Genomic DNA, 19,875 nt, shown 5'->3' with positions numbered 1-19,875 from the left:
TTTTTTTTCCCCAAATTTTGGAATTTTTTTCCCCAAAAATTCAGATTTTTTCCCCAAATTTTGGATTTTTTTTCCCCAAAAATTCAGATTTTTTTCCCAAATTTTGGATTTTTTTTCCACAAATTTTGGGGTTTTTTTCCCCAAATTTTGGATTTTTTTTCCCCAAAAATTCACATTTTTTCCCCAAATTTTGGATTTTTTTCCCCAAATTTTGGATTTTTTTTCCCCAAAAATTCAGATTTTTTTTTCCCCAAATTTTGGAATTTTTTTCCCCAAATTTTGGATTTTTTTTCCCCAAATTTTTGATTTTTTTCCCCCAAAATTCAGATTTTTTTCCCCAAAAATTCAGATTTTTTCCCCCAAATTTTGATTTTTTTTCCCAAATTTTTGGATTTTTTCCCAAATTTTGAATTTTTCCCCCAAAAATTCAGATTTTTTCCCAAATTTTGGATTTTTTTCCCCAAAAATTCAGATTTTTTTTCCCCAAATTTTGGATTTTTTTCCCCAAAAATTCAGGATTTTTTTCCCCAAATTTTGGATTTTTTTCCCCAAATTTTGGATTTTTTTTCCCCAAAAATTCAGATTTTTTCCCTGAAAAATTCACATTTTTTCCCCAAAAATTCAAATTTTTTTTCCCCAAAAATTCACATTTTTTTCCCCAAAAAAAATCACATTTTTTCCCTGAAAAATTCACATTTTTTCCCCAAAAATTCAGATTTTTTTCCCCAAATCCCATTTTTCCCCCCAAATCCTGTCCCACCTGCAGGTTGAGTGCCAGGTGCCGCGTCTTGGTCTGTTCCAGGTCGCTCTGGGAGTATTTGAGGCGCATTTGGAGCCCGTGGGCCTGGGACTGCACCTGGCGCAGCTCGGCCTCCTTGCGCTTGGCCTTCATCTGCTCCTGAAACGGGAAAAAAAATGGGAAATTTAGGGAAATCTGGGGGAAAAATTGGGGAAACATTGGGGAAAATTGGGGAAAAATGGGGGGAAAATTGGGGGAAAATTGGGATAAAATAGGGAAAAAATGGGAAAAAAATTGGGGGAAAACTGGGGAAAAATTGCAGGGAAAAGTTGGGGAAAATTGGGGAAAAATCAGGAAAAAATGAGGAAAAAATTGGGAAAAGAAAGAGAAAAAATTGGGGGAAAATTGGGAAAAAATTGAGAAAAAATGGGGAAAAAATCGGGGAAAAAAGAGGGGAAAAAATGAGGAAAAAATGGGAATTTGGGGCCCAGCTCGGCCTCCTTGTGCTTGGCCTTCATCTGCTCCTGGAACTGGGGAGAAAATGGGAAAATCAGGAAAAAAAAGGGAGAGAAATGGGGAAAAATTGGGGAAAATTGGGAAAAAATTGGGGAAAAATTGGGGGAAAATTGGGAAAAAATGGGGAAAAATTGAGGAAAAAATTGGGGGAAAATGAGAAAAAAATGAGAAAAAAAAAGAGAAAAAAAATGGGAATTATGGGAGGGAAATGGGGAAAAAATCGGGAAAAAAGTGAGGAAAAAATGAGGAAAAAATGAGGAAAAAATGGGAATTATGGGGGGAAATGGGGAAAAAATCGAGAAAAAAATGAGGAAAAAATGGAAATTTGGGGCCCAGCTCGGCCTCCTTACGCTTGGCCTTCATCTGCTCCTGGAGTGGGAAAAAAATGGGAAATTTAGGGAAATCTGGGAGAGAAATGGGAAAAAATTGGGGAAAAATTGGGGAAAATTTGGAAAAAATTGGGGAAAAATTGGGTGAAAATTGGGGAAAAATTGGGGGAAAATTGGAGAAAAATTGGGAAAAAATGAGGAAAAAATGGGGAAAAAATGGGGAAAAAATGAGGAAAAAATTGGGAAAAATTGGGAAAAAATTGGGAAAAAATGGGGAAAAAATTGGGGGAAAATCGGGGAAAAAATGAGGAAAAAATGGGAATTTGGGGCCCAGCTCGGCGTCCTTGCACTTGGCCTTCATCTGCTCCTGCAGGGTGAAAAATGGGAATTTTGGGGTAAAGAAATGGGGAAAAATTGGGGAAAAATTGGGGGAAAATTGGGGAAAATTAGGAAAAAATGAGGAAAAATTGGGGAAAAATTGGGGAAAAATAGGGGAAAAAAAATGAGGAAAAAATGGGAAATATGGGGGGGAAATGGGGAAAAAATCGAGAAAAAAAATGAGGAAAAAATGAGGAAAGAATGAGGAAAAAATTGGGAAAAAATCAAGAAAAAAATGAGGAAAAAATGGGAATTTGGGGCCCAGCTCGGCCTCCTTGCGCTTGGCCTTCATCTGCTCCTGGAAATGGGAAAAACAGGGGAAATCAGGAAAAAAAATGGGAATTTTGGGGTAAAGAAATGGGGAAAAATGGGGAAAAAATGAGGAAAAAATTGGAAAAATTGGGAAAAAAGTGAGGAAAAAATGAGGAAAAAATGGGAATTTGGGGCCCAGCTCGGCCTCCTTGCACTTGGCCTTCATCTGCTCCTGGAATTGGGAGAAAACCCGGGAATTTGGGAAAAATGGGAGAAAAATGGGAAAATTCAGGGTCCCTTTGGGGTCAGTTTTGGGTTTTGGGGTCCCACCTCGAGCTCCTCGCTCAGCCTCTCCTTCTTCTCCTTGAGCTTGTTTGGGGTCACTTTGGGGTTTTTAGGGTCAGGTTTGGGTTTTAGGCTCAGTTTTGGGTTTCAGGCTCAGTTTTAGGCTCAGTTTTGGGTCAGTTTTGGGTTTCTGGGGTCAGTTTTGGGGTTTGGGGTCAGTTTTAGGGTCAGTTTTGGGGTTGGGGTCCCACCTTGAGCTCCTCCGTCAGCCTCTCCTTCTTCTCCTTCAGTTTGTCCACGGCTTTCTCGTCCCAGCGCCGAGCCTTGGCCTTGAGGTCGCTGGCGCCGCCCGAGATCACCCCGGACTTCTGGAACAGGGTCCCATCGAGGGCCACCGTCTGTGGGGACATTGGGGACATCATTGGGGACATTGGGGACATTGGGGACATCATTGGGGACATTGGGGACATTGGGACAATGGGGACATTGGGGACATTGGGGACATCCATGGGACACCATGGACTTCTGGAACAGCGTCCCGTCCAGGGCCACCGTCTGTGGGACATTGGGGACATCATTGGGGACATCATTGGGGACATTGGGGACACTGGGGACATCACTGGGGACATCATTGGGGACACCATTGGGGACACCCAGAGTCACCCCAACTTCTGGAGCAGGGTCCCATTGAGGGCCACCGTCTGTGGGGACACCAACGGGGACATTGGGGACATCACTGGGGACATTGGGGACACCAACAGGGACATTGGGGACACCATGGACTGCTGGAACAGCGTCCCATCGAGGGCCACCGTCTGTGGGACATCAATGGGGACATTGGGGACATCATTGGGGACATTGGGGACATTGGGGACATTGGGGACATCCATGGGACACCATGGACTGCTGGAACAGCGTCCCATCGAGGGCCACCGTCTGTGGGGACACCAATGGGGACATTGGGGACACATTGGGGACACCATGGACTGCTGGAACAGCGTCCCGTCCAGGGCCACCGTCTGTGGGACACCAATGGGGACATCATTGGGGACACCCAGAGTCACCCCTGACTGCTGGAACAGCGTCCCATTGAGGGCCACTGTCGGTGGGGACATTGGGGACATTGGGGGCACCAATGGGGACACCATGGGGACATCATTGGGGACATTGGGGACACTGGGGACATCACTGGGACACCATGGACTGCTGGAACAGCGTCCCGTCCAGGGCCACCGTCTGTGGGGACATTGGGGACACCAACAGGGACATTGGGGACACCCAGAGTCACCCCGGACTTCTGGAACAGTGTCCCATCCAGGGCCACCGTCTGGGGGACACCAATGGGGACACCAACAGGGACATTGGGGACATCATTGGGACACCATGGACTGCTGGAACAGCGTCCCGTCCAGGGCCACCGTCTGTGGGACATTGGGGACATTGGGGACATTGGGGACATCCATGGGACACCATGGACTTCTGGAACAGCGTCCCATCCAGGGCCACCGTCTGTGGGACATTGGGGACACCATTGGGGACATTGGGGACATCATTGGGACACCATGGACTGCTGGAACAGCGTCCCATCCAGGGCCACCGTCTGGGGGACACCAATGGGGACACCAATGGGGACATTGGGGACATCACTGGGACACCCAGGGGACATTGGGGACATCCATGGGACACCCCCGACTTCTTGAACAGGGTGTCCTGTCCAGGGCCACCGTCTGTGGGACACCAACGGGGACATCATTGGGGACACCAACAGGGACATTGGGGACATTGGGGACATCATTGGGGACATTGGGGACACCATTGGGGACACCCAGAGTCACCCCCAACTTCTGGAGCAGGGTCCCATTGAGGGCCACCGTCTGTGGGGACATCAATGGGGACATTGGGGACACTGGGGACATCATTGGGGACATTGGGGACATCATTGGGGACATTGGGGACACCATGGACTGCTGGAACAGCGTCCCGTCCAGGGCCACCGTCTGTGGGACACCAATGGGGACATTGGGGACATCAATGGGACACCATGGACTTCTGGAACAGCGTCCCATCCAGGGCCACCGTCTGTGGGACATTGGGGACATTGGGGACATTGGGGACATCATTGGGGACATCATTGGGGACATCATTGGGGACATTGGGGACATCATTGGGGACATCCAGAGTCACCCCCGACTTCTGGAACAGGGTCCCAGTGAGGGCCACCATCTGGGGGGACACCAATGGGGACAGTGGGGACAGTGGGGACATCATTGGGGACATCACTGGGGACACCCAGGGGACATTGGGGACATCATTGGGGACATTGGGGACATCCATGGGACACCCCAGACTTCTTGAACAGGGTGTCCCGTCCAGGGCCACCGTCTGTGGGGACATCAATGGGGACACTGGGGACATCATTGGGACACCCCCGACTTCTGGAACAGGGTCTCATCCAGGCCCAATGTCTGTGGGGACATTGGGGACATCATTGGGGACACCATTGGGGACATTGGGGACATCATTGGGGACATTGGGGACATTGGGGACATCATTGGGACACCATGGACTGCTGGAACAGCGTCCCATCGAGGGCCACCGTCTGTGGGACACCAATGGGGACATTGGGGACATCATTGGGGACACTGGGGACACCATTGGGGACACTGGGGACATCACTGGGGACATTGGGGACATTGGGGACATTGGGGACACCATGGACTTCTGGAACAGCGTCCCATCGAGGGCCACCGTCTGTGGGGACATTGGGGACATTGGGGACATCATTGGGGACACCATGGACTGCTGGAACAGGGTCCCGTCCAGGGCCACCGTCTGTGGGACAATGGGGACATCATTGGGGACATTGGGGACATCATTGGGGACATCATTGGGGACACATTGGGGACATCATTGGGGACATCCTGGGGACACCATGGACTGCTGGAACAGCGTCCCATCCAGGGCCACCGTCTGTGGGACAATGGGGACATTGGGGACATCATTGGGGACATCCATGGGACACCAGGGACTTCTGGAACAGGGTCCCGTCCAGGGCCACCGTCTGTGGGACATTGGGGACATCATTGGGGACATTGGGGACATCATTGGGGACATCATTGGGGACACCAACGGGGACATTGGGGACACTGGGGACATCCATGGGACACCATGGACTGCTGGAACAGGGTCCCGTCCAGGGCCACCGTCTGTGGGACATTGGGGACATCATTGGGGACACCATTGGAGACACCCAGAGTCACCCCCAACTTCTGGAACAGGGTCCCGTCCAGGGCCACCGTCTGTGGGACACTGGGGACATTGGGGACATCAATGGGGACATCATTGGGGACACCCAGGGGACATCGGGGCTGCTTTTGGGGTGATTTGGGCCATTTTAGGGTATTTTGGGGCCGGTTTGAGGGCACTTTAGGGTGATTTTTAGGGTATTTTTGGGGTGATTTTTAGGGTATTTCTGGGGTGGATTTTAGGGTATTTTTGGGGTGATTTTTAGGGTATTTTTGGGGTATTTTGGGGTGTTTTTAGGGTATTTTTGGGGTGATTCAGGCCGTTTTTAGGGTATTTTTGGGGTGGATTTTAGGGTATTTTTGGGGTGATTCAGGCTGTTTTTAGGGTATTTTTGGGGTATTTTCAGGCTGGTTTTGGGGCACCTTGTGCCCATGGTGGCACTGAAGGTAATGGGCCTGATTTGGGCTTTAGGATATTTGGGTTTTAGGATATTTGTAGGGTATTTTTGGGGTGATTTTGGCTGGTTTGGGGGCACCTTGTGCCTCTGGTGGCCCCCGAAGGCCATGGGGCTGTTCTGAGCTGTTTTAGGGCATTTTTAGGGTATTTTTGGGGTGATTTTGGGGCAGTTTTGGGGTATTTTCAGGTCAGTTTTAGAGGGCAGTTTTGGGGTGATTTCAGGCCGGTTTTAGGATATTTCTGGGGTGGTTTTTGGGGTATTTTTGGGGCACCTTGTGCCTCTGGTGGCCCCCGAAGGCGATGGGGCTGTTCTGAGCTGTTTTAGGGTATTTTTGGGGTATTTTTGGGGTATTTTAGGGTATTTTTGGGGCACCTTGTGGCGCTGGTGGCCCCCGAAGGCCATGGGGCTGTTTTGAGCTGTTTTTAGGATATTTTTAGGATATTTTTGGGATATTTTTGGGTATTTTGGGGCACCTTGTGCCTCTGGTGGCCCCTGAAGACCATGGGGCTGTTTTGGGATGGTTTTAGGGTATTTTTGGGGTATTTTTGGGGTGATTTTGGGGTGTTTTTGGGGCACCTTGTGCCTCTGGTGGCCCCCGAAGGCCATGGGGCTGTTCTGAGCTGTTTTAGGGTATTTTTGGGGTATTTTTGGGTTGATTTTGGGGCGTAGTTTGGGGCTGTTTTGGGGTGATTTAAGGCTGTTTTTTAGGGTATTTTTGGGGTAATTTCAGGCCATTTTTAGGGTATTTCTAGGGGTGGTTTTCAGGGTATTTTTGGGGTCGTTTTGGGGCTCTTTTTGGGTGGTTTTTGGAGCTGTTTTGGGGCAGTTTTGGGGTATTTTCAGGTCAGTTTTAGAGGGCAGTTTTGGGGTGATTTCAGGCCGGTTTTAGGGTATTTTTAGGGTATTTTTGGGGTATTTTAGGGTATTTTTGGGGTGTTTTTGGGGCACCTTGTGCCTCTGGTGCCCGCCGAAGGCGATCCTGCGCGCGTCCTCCACGTTGTCGCACACCAGGGCGTTGCCGCAGGCGAACTGCAGCGCCTTCTTGATGTGGGGCGGCTCGTAGCGAATGACATCGATCACCAGCTTGGCCCCGCGCAGCTCCCGCAGCTTCTCGTCCGTGGGTTTTACCTAAAATCACAGAAATTGGGGTGAAAAACCCCAAAAATGGGGTTAAATCCCAACCCACAGCTTCCTGTACTTGAGTTTTACCAAAATCCCCAAAATTGGGGTGAAAAACCCCAAAAATGGGCACCCAAACAACCCCAAACCCCAGCTTGGCCCCGCGCAGCTCCCGCAGCTTCTCGTCCGTGGGTTTTACCTAAAATCCCAAAAATTTGGGGTGAAAAACCCCAAAAATGGGGTCAGGATCTCAAATTTGGGTTAGAATCCCAAAATCAGGGGTTATAAACCCCAAAAATGGGGTCACAAACTTAAACTGGGGTCAGAATCCCAAAACTGGGGGTTAAAAACCCCAAAAATGGGGTCAGGATCTCAAATTGGGGTCAAAAACTCAAAACTGGGGGGTTAAAACCCCAAAATGGGCACCTAAACTCCCTCTGCAGCTTCTCATCTGTGGCTTTCACCTGAAATCCCAAAATTTTGGGGGTGAAAAACCCCAAAAATGGGGTCAGGATCTCAAATTTGGGTTAGAATCCCAAAATCAGGGGTTAAAAACCCCAAAAATGGGGTCAAGATCCTAAATGGGGGTCAAAATCCCAAAATCAGGAGTTATAAACCCAAAACAGAGAACCCAAACCACCCCAACGCTTCTCGTCCGTGGGCTTCACCTAAAATCCCAAAAATTGGGGTGAAAAACCCCAAAAATGGGGTTAAATCCCAACCCACAGCTTCTCATCCGTGGGTTTTACCTAAAATCCCAAAAATTGGGGTGAAAAACCCCAAAAATGAGGTCAGGATCTCAAATTTGGGTTAAAATCCCAAAATCAGGGGTTAAAAACCCCAAAAATGGGGTTAAATCCCAACCCACAGCTTCCTGTACTTGAGTTTTACCAAAATCCCCAAAAATTGGGGGTGAAAAACCCCAAAAATGGGGTCAGGATCTCAAATTTGGGTTAGAATCCCAAAATCAGGGGCTGAAAATCCCAAAAATGGGGTCACAGACTTAAACTGGGGTCAGAATCCCAAAACTGGGGGTTAAAAACCCCAAAAATGGGGTCAAGATCCTAAATTGGGGTCAAAACCCCAAAACTGGGGGGTTAAAACCCCAAAATGGGCAAAATTCCCTCTGCAGCTTCTCATCTGTGGGCTTCACCTGAATCCCAAAATTTTGGGGGTGAAAAACCCCAAAAATGGGGTCAGGATCTCAAGTTTGGGTTAGAATCCCAAAATCAGGGGCTGAAAATCCCAAAAATGAGATCAGGATCTCATATTGGGGTCAGAACCCCAAAACCATGCAGTTAAAAACCCCAAAATGGGCTCGCTGACCCCAAAGATGCTTTTAGGATTTTTCACTGACCCCAAACCCCTTTTAGGGTTTCTCCTGACCCCAAACCCTGGTTTTGGGTTTTCACTGCCCCCAAATTCCTTTTTAGGGTTTTCTCTGCCCCCAAAGCTGGTTATAGGATTTTCACTGACCCCAAACCTCATTTTAGGATTTTCACTGACCCCAAACCCTCTCACAGGATTTTTTCCTGACCCCAAACCCCTTTTATGATTTCTCCTGACCCCAAACCCGTTATAGGGTCCCCAAAGATGGTTTTAGGATTTTCAATGACCCCAAACCCTGTTATAGGGTTTTTCCTGACCCCAAACCCCTTTTAGGGTTTCTCCTGCCCTTTTGGGGTCCCACCTCGAGGCACTCGAGGGGCAGGAAGGTCTCAGTTACCCAAACCCCACTGTAGGATTTCTCCTGACCCCAAACCTCATTTTAGGGTTTTCACTGACCCCAAACCCTGTTACAGGATTTTCTCCTGCCCCCAAATCCCCTTTTAGGGTTTCTCCTGCCCTTTTGGGGTCCCACCTCGAGGTAGTTGAGGGGCAGGAAGGTCTCAGTTACCCACACTGCAATCTAGGGTTCCTCCTGACCCCAAAGATGGTTTTAGGGTTTTCTCTGACCCCAAACCCTGTTTTGGGGTCCCACCTTGAGGAAGGTCTCAGTTACCCACACCCCACTGTAGGATTTCTCCAGCCCCCAAACCCCATTTTAGGGTTTTCACTGACCCCAAACCCCATTTAGGGTTTCTCCTGCCCCAAACCTCGCTGTAGGATTTCTCCAGCCCCCAAACACATTTTAGGGTTTCTCCTGCCTTTCTGGGGTCCCACCTCGAGGCAGTTGAGGGGCAGGAAGGTCTCAGTTACCCAAACCCCGTTTTAGGGTTTCTCCTGCCCCCAAACCCCATTTTAGGGTTTTCACTGACCCCAAACCCTCTCACAGGATTTTTTCCTGACCCCAAACCCCCTTTTATGATTTCTCTTGACCCCAAACCTGTTATAGGGTCTGACCTGGAAGGTCTCAGTTACCCAAACCCCGCTGTAGGGTTTCTCCTGACCCCAAACCCCATTTTAGGGTTTTCACTGCCCCCAAACCCATTTTAGGATTTCTCCAGCCCCCAAATCCCCTTTTAGGGTCTCTCCAGCCCCCAAACATGTTTTAGGGTTTCTCCTGCCCTTTTGGGGTCCCACCTCAAGGCAGTCGAGGGACAGGAAGGTCTCAGTTACCCAAACCCCACTGTAGGATTTCTTCTGCCCTCAAACCCTGTTTTAGGGTTTCTCCTGCCCCCAAAGCTGGTTATAGGGTTCTCTCTGACCCCAAACCCCTTTTAGGATTTCTCCTGCCCCCAAATCCCCTTTTAGGGTTTCTCCTGCCCTTCTGGGGTCCCACCTCGAGGCAGTCGAGGGGCAGGAAGGTCTCAGTTACCCAAACTGCAATCTAGGGTTCCTCCTGACCCCAAACCCCATTTAGGGTTTTCACTGACCCCAAACCTCATTGTAGGGTTTCTCCTGCCCCCAAATCCCCTTTTAGGGTTTCTCCTGCCCTTTTGGGGTCCCACTGACCCCAAACCTCACTGTAGGATTTCTTCTGCCCTCAAACCCTGTTTTAGGATTTCTCCTGCCCCCAAACCCCCTTTTAGGGTTTCTCCTGCCCCCCAAACCCCTTTTAGGGTTTCTCCTGGCCCCAAATCCCCTTTTAGGGTTTCTCCTGTCCTTTTGGGGTCTGACCTCGAGGCAGTCGAGGGGCAGGAAGGTCTCAGTTACCCACACCCCACTGTACGGTTTCTCCTGACCCCAAACCCCATTTTAGGGTTTTCACTGATCCCAAATCCCCTTTTAGGTTTCTCCTGCCCTTTTGGGGTCCAACCTTGAGGTAGTTGAGGGGCAGGAAGGTCTCAGTTACCCAAACCCACTGTAGGGTTTCTCCTGATTCCAAACCTTATTTTAGGTTTTCACTGACCCCAAACCCCATTTAGGGTTTTCACTGACCCCAAACCCTGTTACAGGATTTTCTCCTGACCCCAAATCCCCTTTAGGGTTTCTCCTGCCCTTCTGGGGTCTGACCTTGAGGCATTTGAGGAGCAGGAAGGTCTCAGTTATCCAAACCCCACTGCAGGGTTTTCACTGCCCCCCAACTCCATTTTAGGGTTTTCACTGACCCCAAACCCCATTTTAGGGTTTTCACTGACCCCAAACCTCACTGTAGGATTTCTCCTGATCCCAAACACATTTTAGGGTTTCTCCTGCCCCAAACATGTTTTAGGGTCTCTCCTGCCCTTTTGGGGTCCCACCTCGAGGCAGTCGAGGGGCAGGAAGGTCTCAGTTACCCAAACCCCACTGTAGGGTCTTCACTGCCCCCCAAATCCATTTTAGGGTTTTCACTGATTCCAAACCCCATTTAGGGTTTCTCCTGACCCCAAACATGTTTTAGGGCTTTTCCTGCCCTTTTGGGGTCCCACCTCAAGGCAGTCGAGGGGCAGGAAGGTCTCAGTTACCCACACTGCAATGGAGGGTTCCTCCTAACCCTAGAGCTGGTTATAGGATTTTCACTGCCCCCAAAACCCCTTTTAGGGTTTCTCCTGCCCTTTTGGGGTCCCACCTCGAGGCAGTTGAAGGGCAGGAAGGTTTCCATTACCTGCTGACCCCAAACCCCATTTTAGGTTTTTCACTGACCCCAAACCTCACTGTAGGATTTCTCCTGTACCCAAACCCTGTTTTGGGGTTTCTCCTGTTCCCAAAGATGGTTTTAGGGTTTTCTCTGACCCCAAACCCTGTTTTAGGGTCCCACCTTGAGGAAGGTCTCAGTTACCCACACCCCACTGTAGGATTTCTCCAGCCCCAAACCCCATTTTAGGGTTTTCACTGACCCCAAACCCCATTTAGGGTTTCTCCTGCCCCCAAACCTCGCTGTAGGATTTCTCCAGCCCCCAAACACATTTTAGGGTTTCTCCTGCCTTTCTGGGGTCCCACCTCGAGGCAGTCGAGGGGCAGGAAGGTCTCAGTTACCCACACTGCAATCTAGGGTTCCTCCTGACCCCAAACCTCACTGTAGGATTTCTCCTGCCCCCAAACCCCTTTTAGGGTTTCTCCTGCCCTCCTGGGGTCGCACCTCGAGGTAGTCGAGGGGCAGGAAGGTCTCGGGCTCCCCGCGCTGCTCCTTGATGTACTGGATGCAATCCCTGCCCGTCTTCTCCGAGTCCACAATGATGGCGTCCATGTTCTTGCCCAGCACCTTGGTCACCGCGATCTGGTACTTCTTCTGCGTGGGCTGGCACAGGTCAATCAGGCGGCCATACTGTGGGTTATAGGGGCAGTTATAGGGTCAGTTATGGGGTGTGGGGTCAGGTGTGGGGCTATGGGGTCAGGGACACGGGGCAATGTCAGTTATGGGGCAGGGACACCGGCAGTGGGGTTGGTTCTGCATGGGCTGGCACAGGTCAATGAGGCGGCCATACTGCAATTATGGGGGCAGTTATGGGGTGTGTTATGGGGTGTGGGGTCAGGGACACAGGGCAATGTCAGTTATGGGGCAGGGATGTCAGTTATGGGGCTGGTTCCTCTGCGTGGGCTGGCACAGGTCAATCAGGCGGCCATACTGTGGGGTATAGGGGCAGTTATAGGGTCAGTTATGGGGTGTGGGGTCAGGTATGGGGCTATGGGGTCAGGGACACGGGGCAATGCCAGTTATGGGGCAGGGATGTCAGTTATGGGGCAGGGACACTGACAGTGGGGTTGGTTCTTCTGGGTGGGCTGGCACAGGTCAATGAGGCGGCCATACTGCAGTTATGGGGTCAGTTATGGGTATGGGGTCAGGTATGGGGTATGGGGTCAGGGACACAGGGCAATGCCAGTTATGGGGTCAGGGACACAGGGCACTGTCAGTTATGGGGCAGGGATGTCAGTTATGGGGCAGGGACACTGGTAGTGGGGTTGGTTCTTCTGTGTGGGCTGGCACAGGTCAATGAGGCGGCCATACTGCGGGGTATGGGGGCAGTTATGGGGTGTGGGGTCAGTTATGGGGTCAGGTGTGGGCTATGGGGTCAGGGACACGGGGCAATGTCAGTTATGGGGCAGGGACACTGGCAGTGGGGTTGGTTCTTCTGCGTGGGCTGGCACAGGTCAATGAGGCGGCCATACTGTGGGGTATGGGGTCAGTTATGGGGTCAGTTATGGGGTGTGGGGTCAGGTGTGGGGTCAGGTGTGGGGTATGGGGTCAGGGACACGGGGCAGTGTCAGTTATGGGGCAGGGACACCGGCAGTGGGGTTGGTTCTTCTGCGTGGGCTGGCACAGGTCAATCAGGCGGCCATACTGCAGTTATGGGGTTTTTATAGGGTCAGTTATGGGGTGTGGGGTCAGGTGTGGGGCTATGGGGTATATCAGGGATATCAGTTATGGGATATCAGGGGTATCAGTCATGGGATATCAGTTATGGGATATCAGTTATGGGGCAGAGATATCAGTTATGGGTCAGGGATATCAGTTATGGGATATCAGTGATATCAGTTATGGGGCAGGGACACTGGCCATGGGGCTGGTTCTTCTGCGTGGGCTGGCACAGGTCAATGAGGCAGCCATACTGTGCGTTATGGGGTCAGTTATGGGGTCAGTTATAGGGTCAGGTGTGGGCTATGGGGCTATGGGGTCAGGGACACGGGGCAATGTCAGTTATGGGGCAGGGATGTCAGTTATGGGGCAGGGACACTGGCCATGGGGTTGGTTCTTCTGCGTGGGCTGGCACAGGTCAATCAGGCGGCCATACTGCGGGGTATGGGGTCAGTTATGGGGTCAGGTATAGGGTCAGTTATGGGGTCAGTCAGGTATGGGTCAGGGATATCAGTTATGGGTCAAGGATATCAGTTATGGGATATCAGGGGTATCAGTTATGGGGTCAGGGATATCAGTTATGGGATATCAGGGGTATCAGTTATGGGATATCAGTTATGGGTCAGGGATATCAGTTATGGGATATCAGGGATATCAGTTATGGGATATCAGTTATGGGATATCAGTTATGGGATATCAGGGATATCAGTTATGGGGTCAGTTATGGGGTCAGGGATATCAGTTATGGGATACCAGGGATATCAGTTATGGGATATCAGGGATATCAGTTATGGCATACCAGGGATATCAGTTATGGGATATCAGGGATATCAGTTATGGGATATCAGGGATATCAGTTATGGGATATCAGTTATGGGATATCAGTTATGGGATATCAGGGATATCAGTTATGGGTCAAGGATATCAGTTATGGGATATCAGGGGTATCAGTTATGGGGTCAGGGATATCAGTTATGGGATATCAGGGATATCAGTTATGGGATATCAGGGATATCATTATGGATATCAGGGATATCAGTTATGGGATATCAGGGATATCAGTTATGGGATACAGGGATATCAGTTATGGGATATCAGGGATATCAGTTATGGGATATCAGGGATATCAGTTATGGGTATCAGGGATATCAGTTATGGGTATCAGGGATATCAGTTATGGGATATCAGGGATATCAGTTATGGGATACTCAGGGATATCAGTTATGGGATACCAGGGATATCAGTTATGGGATATCAGGGATATCAGTTATGGGATACAGGGATATCAGTTATGGGATTCAGGATATCAGTTATGGGATATCAGGATATCAGTTATGGGATATCAGGGATATCAGTTATGGGTCAGGGATATCAGTTATGGGATATCAGGGGTATCAGTTATGGGGTATCAGGGGTATCAGGTATGGGGTATCAGGGATATCAGTTATGGGATATCAGGGATATCAATTATGGGGCAGGGATATCAGTTATGGGGTCAGGGATATCAGTTATGGGATATCAGTTATGGGTCAGGGATATCAGTTATGGGATATCAGGGATATCAGTTATGGGGCAGGGATATCAGTTATGGGATATCAGTTATGGGATATCAGTTATGGGATATCAGGGATATCAGTTATGGGATGTCAGTTATGGGGTCAGGGATATCAATTATGGGGCAGGGATATCAGTTATGGGGTCAGGGATATCAGGTATGGGGCAGGGATATCAGTTATGGGATATCAGGGATATCAGTTATGGGATATCAGTTATGGGATATCAGGGATATCATTTATGGGATATCAGGGATATCAGTCATGGGGCAGGGACACTGACAGTGGGGTTGGTTCTTCTGCGTGGGCTGGCACAAGTCAATGAGGCGGCCATACTGCGGGGTTTGGGGTCGGTTATGGGGTCAGTTATGGGGTCAGGTGTGAGGTATGGGGTCAGGTATATCAGGGATATCAGTTATGGGGCAGAGATATCAGTTATGGGATATCAGTTATGGGATATCAGGGATATCAGTTATGGGGCAGGGATATCAGTTATGGGATATCAGGGATATCAGTTATGGGGCAGGGACAGGCAGTGTGGTTGGTTCTTCTGCGTGGGCTGGCACAGGTCAATGAGGCGGCCATACTGCGGGGTATGGGGTCAGTTATAGGGTCAGGTATAGGGTCAGTTATGGGGTCAGTTATGGGGTCAGTTATAGGGCAGGGATATCAGTTATGGGGCAGGGATGTCAGTTATAGGGCAAGGACAGGCAGTGGGGTTGGTTCTTCTGCGTGGGCTGGCACAGGTCAATCAGGCGGCCATACTGCGGGGTATGGGGGCAGTTATAGGGTCAGTTATGGGGTCAGTTATGGGGCAGGGATATCAGTTATGGGATATCAGGGATATCAGTTATGGGGCAGGGATGTCAGTTATGGGGCAGGGACAGGCAGTGGGGTTGGTTCTTCTGCGTGGGCTGGCACAGGTCAATCAGGCGGCCATACTGTGGGTTATGGGGGCAGTTATGGGGTTTTTATATGGTTTTTATAGGGTCAAGTGTGGGGTCAGGGCCATGGGGTTTTGGGGTAGTTCCTGGGGGGTTTGGGGCAGTTCCTGGTGCATTTTCTGAGGGGGTTTCAGGCAGTTTTGGGGGTTTTGAGGGAGGGTTTGGGCAGTTCCGGGGGTGTTCAGGGTCGGTTTCTGGGCAGTTTTGGGCCAGTTTTTGGAGTGTTCAGGGTCAGTTTTTGGGGTGTTTAGGGTCAGTTTTGGGGCACATTTCAGGGTATTTTGGGTCAGTTTGGGGTCAGTTTTGGGGCACATTTCAGGGTATTTTGGGTCAGTTTTGGGTCAGTTTTGGGGTACATTTCAGGGTATTTTGGGTCAGTTTGGGGTCAGTTTTGGGGTACATTTCAGGGTATTTTGGGTCAGTTTTTGGGGTGTTCTGGGTCAGTTTTGGGGTACATTTCAGGGTATTTTGGGTCAGTTTTTGGGGTGTTTAGGGTCAGTTTGGGGTCAGTTTTCGGGGGTGTTTTGGGGCACATTTCAGGGTATTTTGGGTCAGTTTTTGGGGTGTTCAGGGTCAGTTTGGGGTCAGTTTTCGGGGTGTTTTGGGTACATTCCAGCATATTTTGGGTCAGTTTGGGGTCAGTTTTCGGGTACATTTCAGGGTATTTTGGGTCAGTTTTCGGGTACATTTCAGGGTATTTTGGGCCAGTTTTTGGGGTGTTCAGGGTCAGTTTTGGGGTACATTTCAGGATATTTTGGGTCAGTTTTTGGTCATTTTCTGAGGGAGTTTTGGGTCAGTTTTGGGGTACATTTCAGGGTATTTTGGGTCAGTTTTTGGGGTGTTCTGGGTCAGTTTGGGGTCAGTTTTCGGGGGTGTTTTGGGTCAGTTTTGGGGTACATTTCAGGGTATTTTGGGTCAGTTTTGGGGTACATTTCAGGGTATTTTGGGTCAGTTTTTGGGGTGTTCAGGGTCAGTTTGGGGTCAGTTTTCGGGGGTGTTTTGGGTCAGTTTTTGGGGTGTTTTGGGTCAGTTTTGGGGTACATTTCAGGGTATTTTGGGTCAGTTTTTGGGGTGTTCTGGGTCAGTTTCTGGGGGCGTTTTTGGGTCAGTTTTTGGGGTGTTCAGGGTCAGTTTTTGGGGCACATTTCAGGGTATTTTGGGTCAGTTTTTGGGGTGCTCTGGGTCAGTTTCTGGGGGCGTTTTTGGGTCAGTTTTTGGGGTGTTCAGGGTCAGTTTTTGGGTCAGTTTTTGGGGTGTTCAGGGTCAGTTTTTGGGGCACATTTCAGGGTATTTTGGGTCAGTTTTTGGGGTGTTCAGGGTCAGTTTTGGGGCACATTTCAGGGTATTTTGGGTCAGTTTGGGGTCAGTTTTTGGGGCACATTTCAGGGTATTTTGGGTCAGTTTTTGGGGTGTTCTGGGGGCGTTTTTGGGTCAGTTTTTGGGGTGTTTAGGGTCAGTTTTGGGTCAGTTTTTGGGGTGTTCAGGGTCAGTTTTTGGGTCAGTTTTTGGGGTGTTTTGGGTCAGTTTTTGGGGTGTTCAGGGTCAGTTTTTGGGTCAGTTTTTGGGCTGTTTCCATCCCCCTGGGCCGGCCCTCACCACGGAGCCGGGGTAGAGGCGCTTGATGCTGTCCATGATCTCGGCCTTGCGCTGCTGCCGGCTGCTCTCCTGGCGGTCGATGCGCGCGTCCCCGAGCTGCTCCATCACCTGGTTCAGCTCCTTGTTGATCTCGTCGATGCGGCGCTTGGCCAGCTCCACCTCCTCCGTCAGCTCGCCCTCCAGGCGCTTCTGCTCCTCCAGGGACTGCCTGCGGGGACATGGGGTGAGAAATGGGGATTTGGGGGTGAAAAATGGGATTTGGGGGGCTGATCTCACGCCCTCCAGGCGCTTCTGCTCCTCCAGGGACTGCCTGCGGGAGAAAAATGGGGTTTGGGGGTGAAAAATGGGGAGAAATGGGGGTTTGGGGTAATTTTGGTGGGTTTGGGGCTGATCCCATGCCCTCCAGGCGCCTCTGCTCCTCCAGGGACTGCCTGGGGAGAGAAATGGGGATTTGGGGGCTGAAAATGGGGAGAAATGGGGGTTTGGGGTAATTTTGGTGGATTTGGGGGCTGATCCCACGCCCTCCAGGCGCTTCTGCTCCTCCAGGGACTGCCTGGGGGAGAAATGGGGGGGAAAATGGGATTTGGGGGTGAAAAATGGGATTTGAGGGCTGAAAATGGGGAGAAATGGGGTTTGGGCTGAAAAATGGGGAGAGATGGGGGTTTGGGGTCATTTTGGGGGGTTTGGGGGTGAAAAATGGGATTTGGGGGCTGATCTCACACCCTCCAGGCGCTTCTGCTCCTCCAGGGACTGCCTGGGGGGAGAATGGGGGTGAGAAATGGGGATTTGGGGGGTGAAAATGGGGAGAAATGGGGGGTTGGGGGTGAAAAATGGAATTTGGGGGCTGAAAATGGGGAGAAATGGGGGGTTTGGGGGGTGAAAAATGGGATTTGGGGGACTGATCCTACAGCCTTGAGGTGTTTCTGCTCCTCCAGGGACTGCCTGGGGGGGAAATGGGGGTTTGGGGGTGAGAAATGGGGTTTGGGGCTGAAAATGGGGAGAAATGGGGGTTTGGGGTCGTTTTGGGGGGTTTGAGGGCTGATCTCACACCCTCCAGGCGCTTCTGCTCCTCCAGGGACTGCCTGGGGGGACATGGGGTGAGAAATGGGATTTGGGGGCTGAAAATGGGGAGAAATGGGGGTGTGGGGGTGAGAAATGGGGATTCGAGGGGCTGAAAATGGGGGTTTGGGGGAGAAAAATGGGTTTGAGGGCTGATCTCACACCCTCCAGGCGCTTCTGCTCCTCCAGGGACTGCCTGGGGGGAAATGGGGGTTTGGGAGGTGAAAAATTGGGATTGGGGGATTTTGGGGGTTTGGGGGGCTGATCTGTCACCCTCTGACAGGAATGGGGACGTGGGGATGACCTGGGGACACTCTGGGGACACTGCAGCCCCTTGGGGACACCTTGGTGACACTCCAGCCCCCCTTGGGGACACCCTGGGGACACTCCAACCCCTCTGGGGACACTCCAGCCCCCTTGGGGACACTTTGGGGACACTCCAACCCCCCTGGGGACACTCCAGTCCCCCTTAGTGACACCTTGGGGACACTCCAGCCCCCTTGGGGACATCTTGGGGACACCACACCACCCTAGGGACACTCCAGTGCCCCTGGTGACACCTTGGTGACACTCCAACCCCCTGGGGACACGCCAAACCCCCTGGGGACACTCCAGATCCCTTGGGGACACTCCAACTCCTCTGGGGACACTGCAGCCCCTTGGGGACACCCTGGGGACACTGCAGGCCCTTTGGGGACACCCTGGGGACACTCCAACCCCTTTGGGGACAACCTGAGGACACCTTGGGGACACTCCAACCCCCTTGGGGAACTTCAGTCCCCTTGGTGACACCTTGGGGACACCTTAGGGACACTCCAACCCTCCTGGGGACACTCTGGGGACACCCTGGGGACACTCTGGGGACACTGCAGCCCCTTGGGGACACCCTGGGGACACCCCAACTCCTCTGGGGACACTCCACCCCCCTTGGGGACACCTTGGTGACACTCCAGTCCCCCTGGGGACACTGCAGCCCCCCTTGGTGACACCTTGGGGACACTCCAACCCCTCTGGGGACACCTTGGGGACAGCTTAGGGACACTCCAACACCCCTGGGGACACTCCAGTCCCCCCTTAGGGACACCTTGGGGACACTCCAACTCCTCTGAGGACACTGCAGCCCCCTTGGTGACACTCCAGCCCCTTGGGGACACCCTGGGGACACTGCAAGCCCCTTGGTGACACTGCACCCCCTGGTGACACTCTGGGGACAATCCAACCCCCCTGGGGACACCCCGGTGACACTCCAACCCCTTGGGGACACTTCAGTCCCCCTTGGTGACACCTTGGGGACACCTTGGGGACACTCCAACTCCTCTGGGGACACTCCAGTCCCTTGGGGACACCTTGGGGACACTCCAACCCCCCTGGTGACACTCCAGCCCCCTTGGGGACATCTTGGGGACACCACACCACCCTAGGGACACTCCAGTGCCCCTGGTGACACCTTGGTGACACTCCAACCCCCTTGGGGACACTCCAACCCCCTTGGGGACACCATGGGGACACTCCAAACCCCTTGGTGACACTCCAGATCCCTTGGGGACACTCCAACTCCTCTGAGGACACTGCAACCCCCTTGGGGACACTCCAACCACCCTGGGGACACCCTGGGGACACCATGGTGACACTCCAGCCCCCCTTGGGGACACCCTGGTCACACTCCAACCCCCCTGGGGACACCCCAGTGACACTCCAGCCCCCTTGGGGACACTCCAGTCCCCCTGGTGACACCCTGGGGACACC

At 51.5% G+C, this 19,875-nt stretch overlaps 1 protein-coding gene across 1 annotated transcript in view; it reads right to left on the bottom strand.

Annotated features, from left to right (window-relative positions):
* Positions 1-760: 760 nt before the first annotated feature.
* The window catches only part of LOC135441738 (structural maintenance of chromosomes protein 1A), a gene marked incomplete at its 3' end in the record, with an annotated part of 33,745 nt that continues 14,630 nt past the window's right edge, over positions 761-19,875 (bottom strand). Inside the window, exons 7-11 of the mRNA XM_064701281.1 lie at positions 17,071-17,278; positions 11,763-11,948; positions 7,151-7,330; positions 2,751-2,897; positions 761-898 (exon numbers count right to left, since the gene is read on the bottom strand). Of these exons, the coding sequence (XP_064557351.1) occupies positions 761-898; positions 2,751-2,897; positions 7,151-7,330; positions 11,763-11,948; positions 17,071-17,278 (859 nt within the window). The remainder of the gene's footprint in view (positions 899-2,750; positions 2,898-7,150; positions 7,331-11,762; positions 11,949-17,070; positions 17,279-19,875) is intronic.

Source organism: Zonotrichia leucophrys, unplaced genomic scaffold, assembly GCF_028769735.1.
Source record: "Zonotrichia leucophrys gambelii isolate GWCS_2022_RI unplaced genomic scaffold, RI_Zleu_2.0 Scaffold_465_39780, whole genome shotgun sequence".
NCBI classification, from domain to species: Eukaryota; Metazoa; Chordata; class Aves; order Passeriformes; family Passerellidae; genus Zonotrichia; species Zonotrichia leucophrys.
Note: the sequence above shows the minus strand (reverse complement) of the source record. Positions and strands in the feature narration are given on the sequence as shown.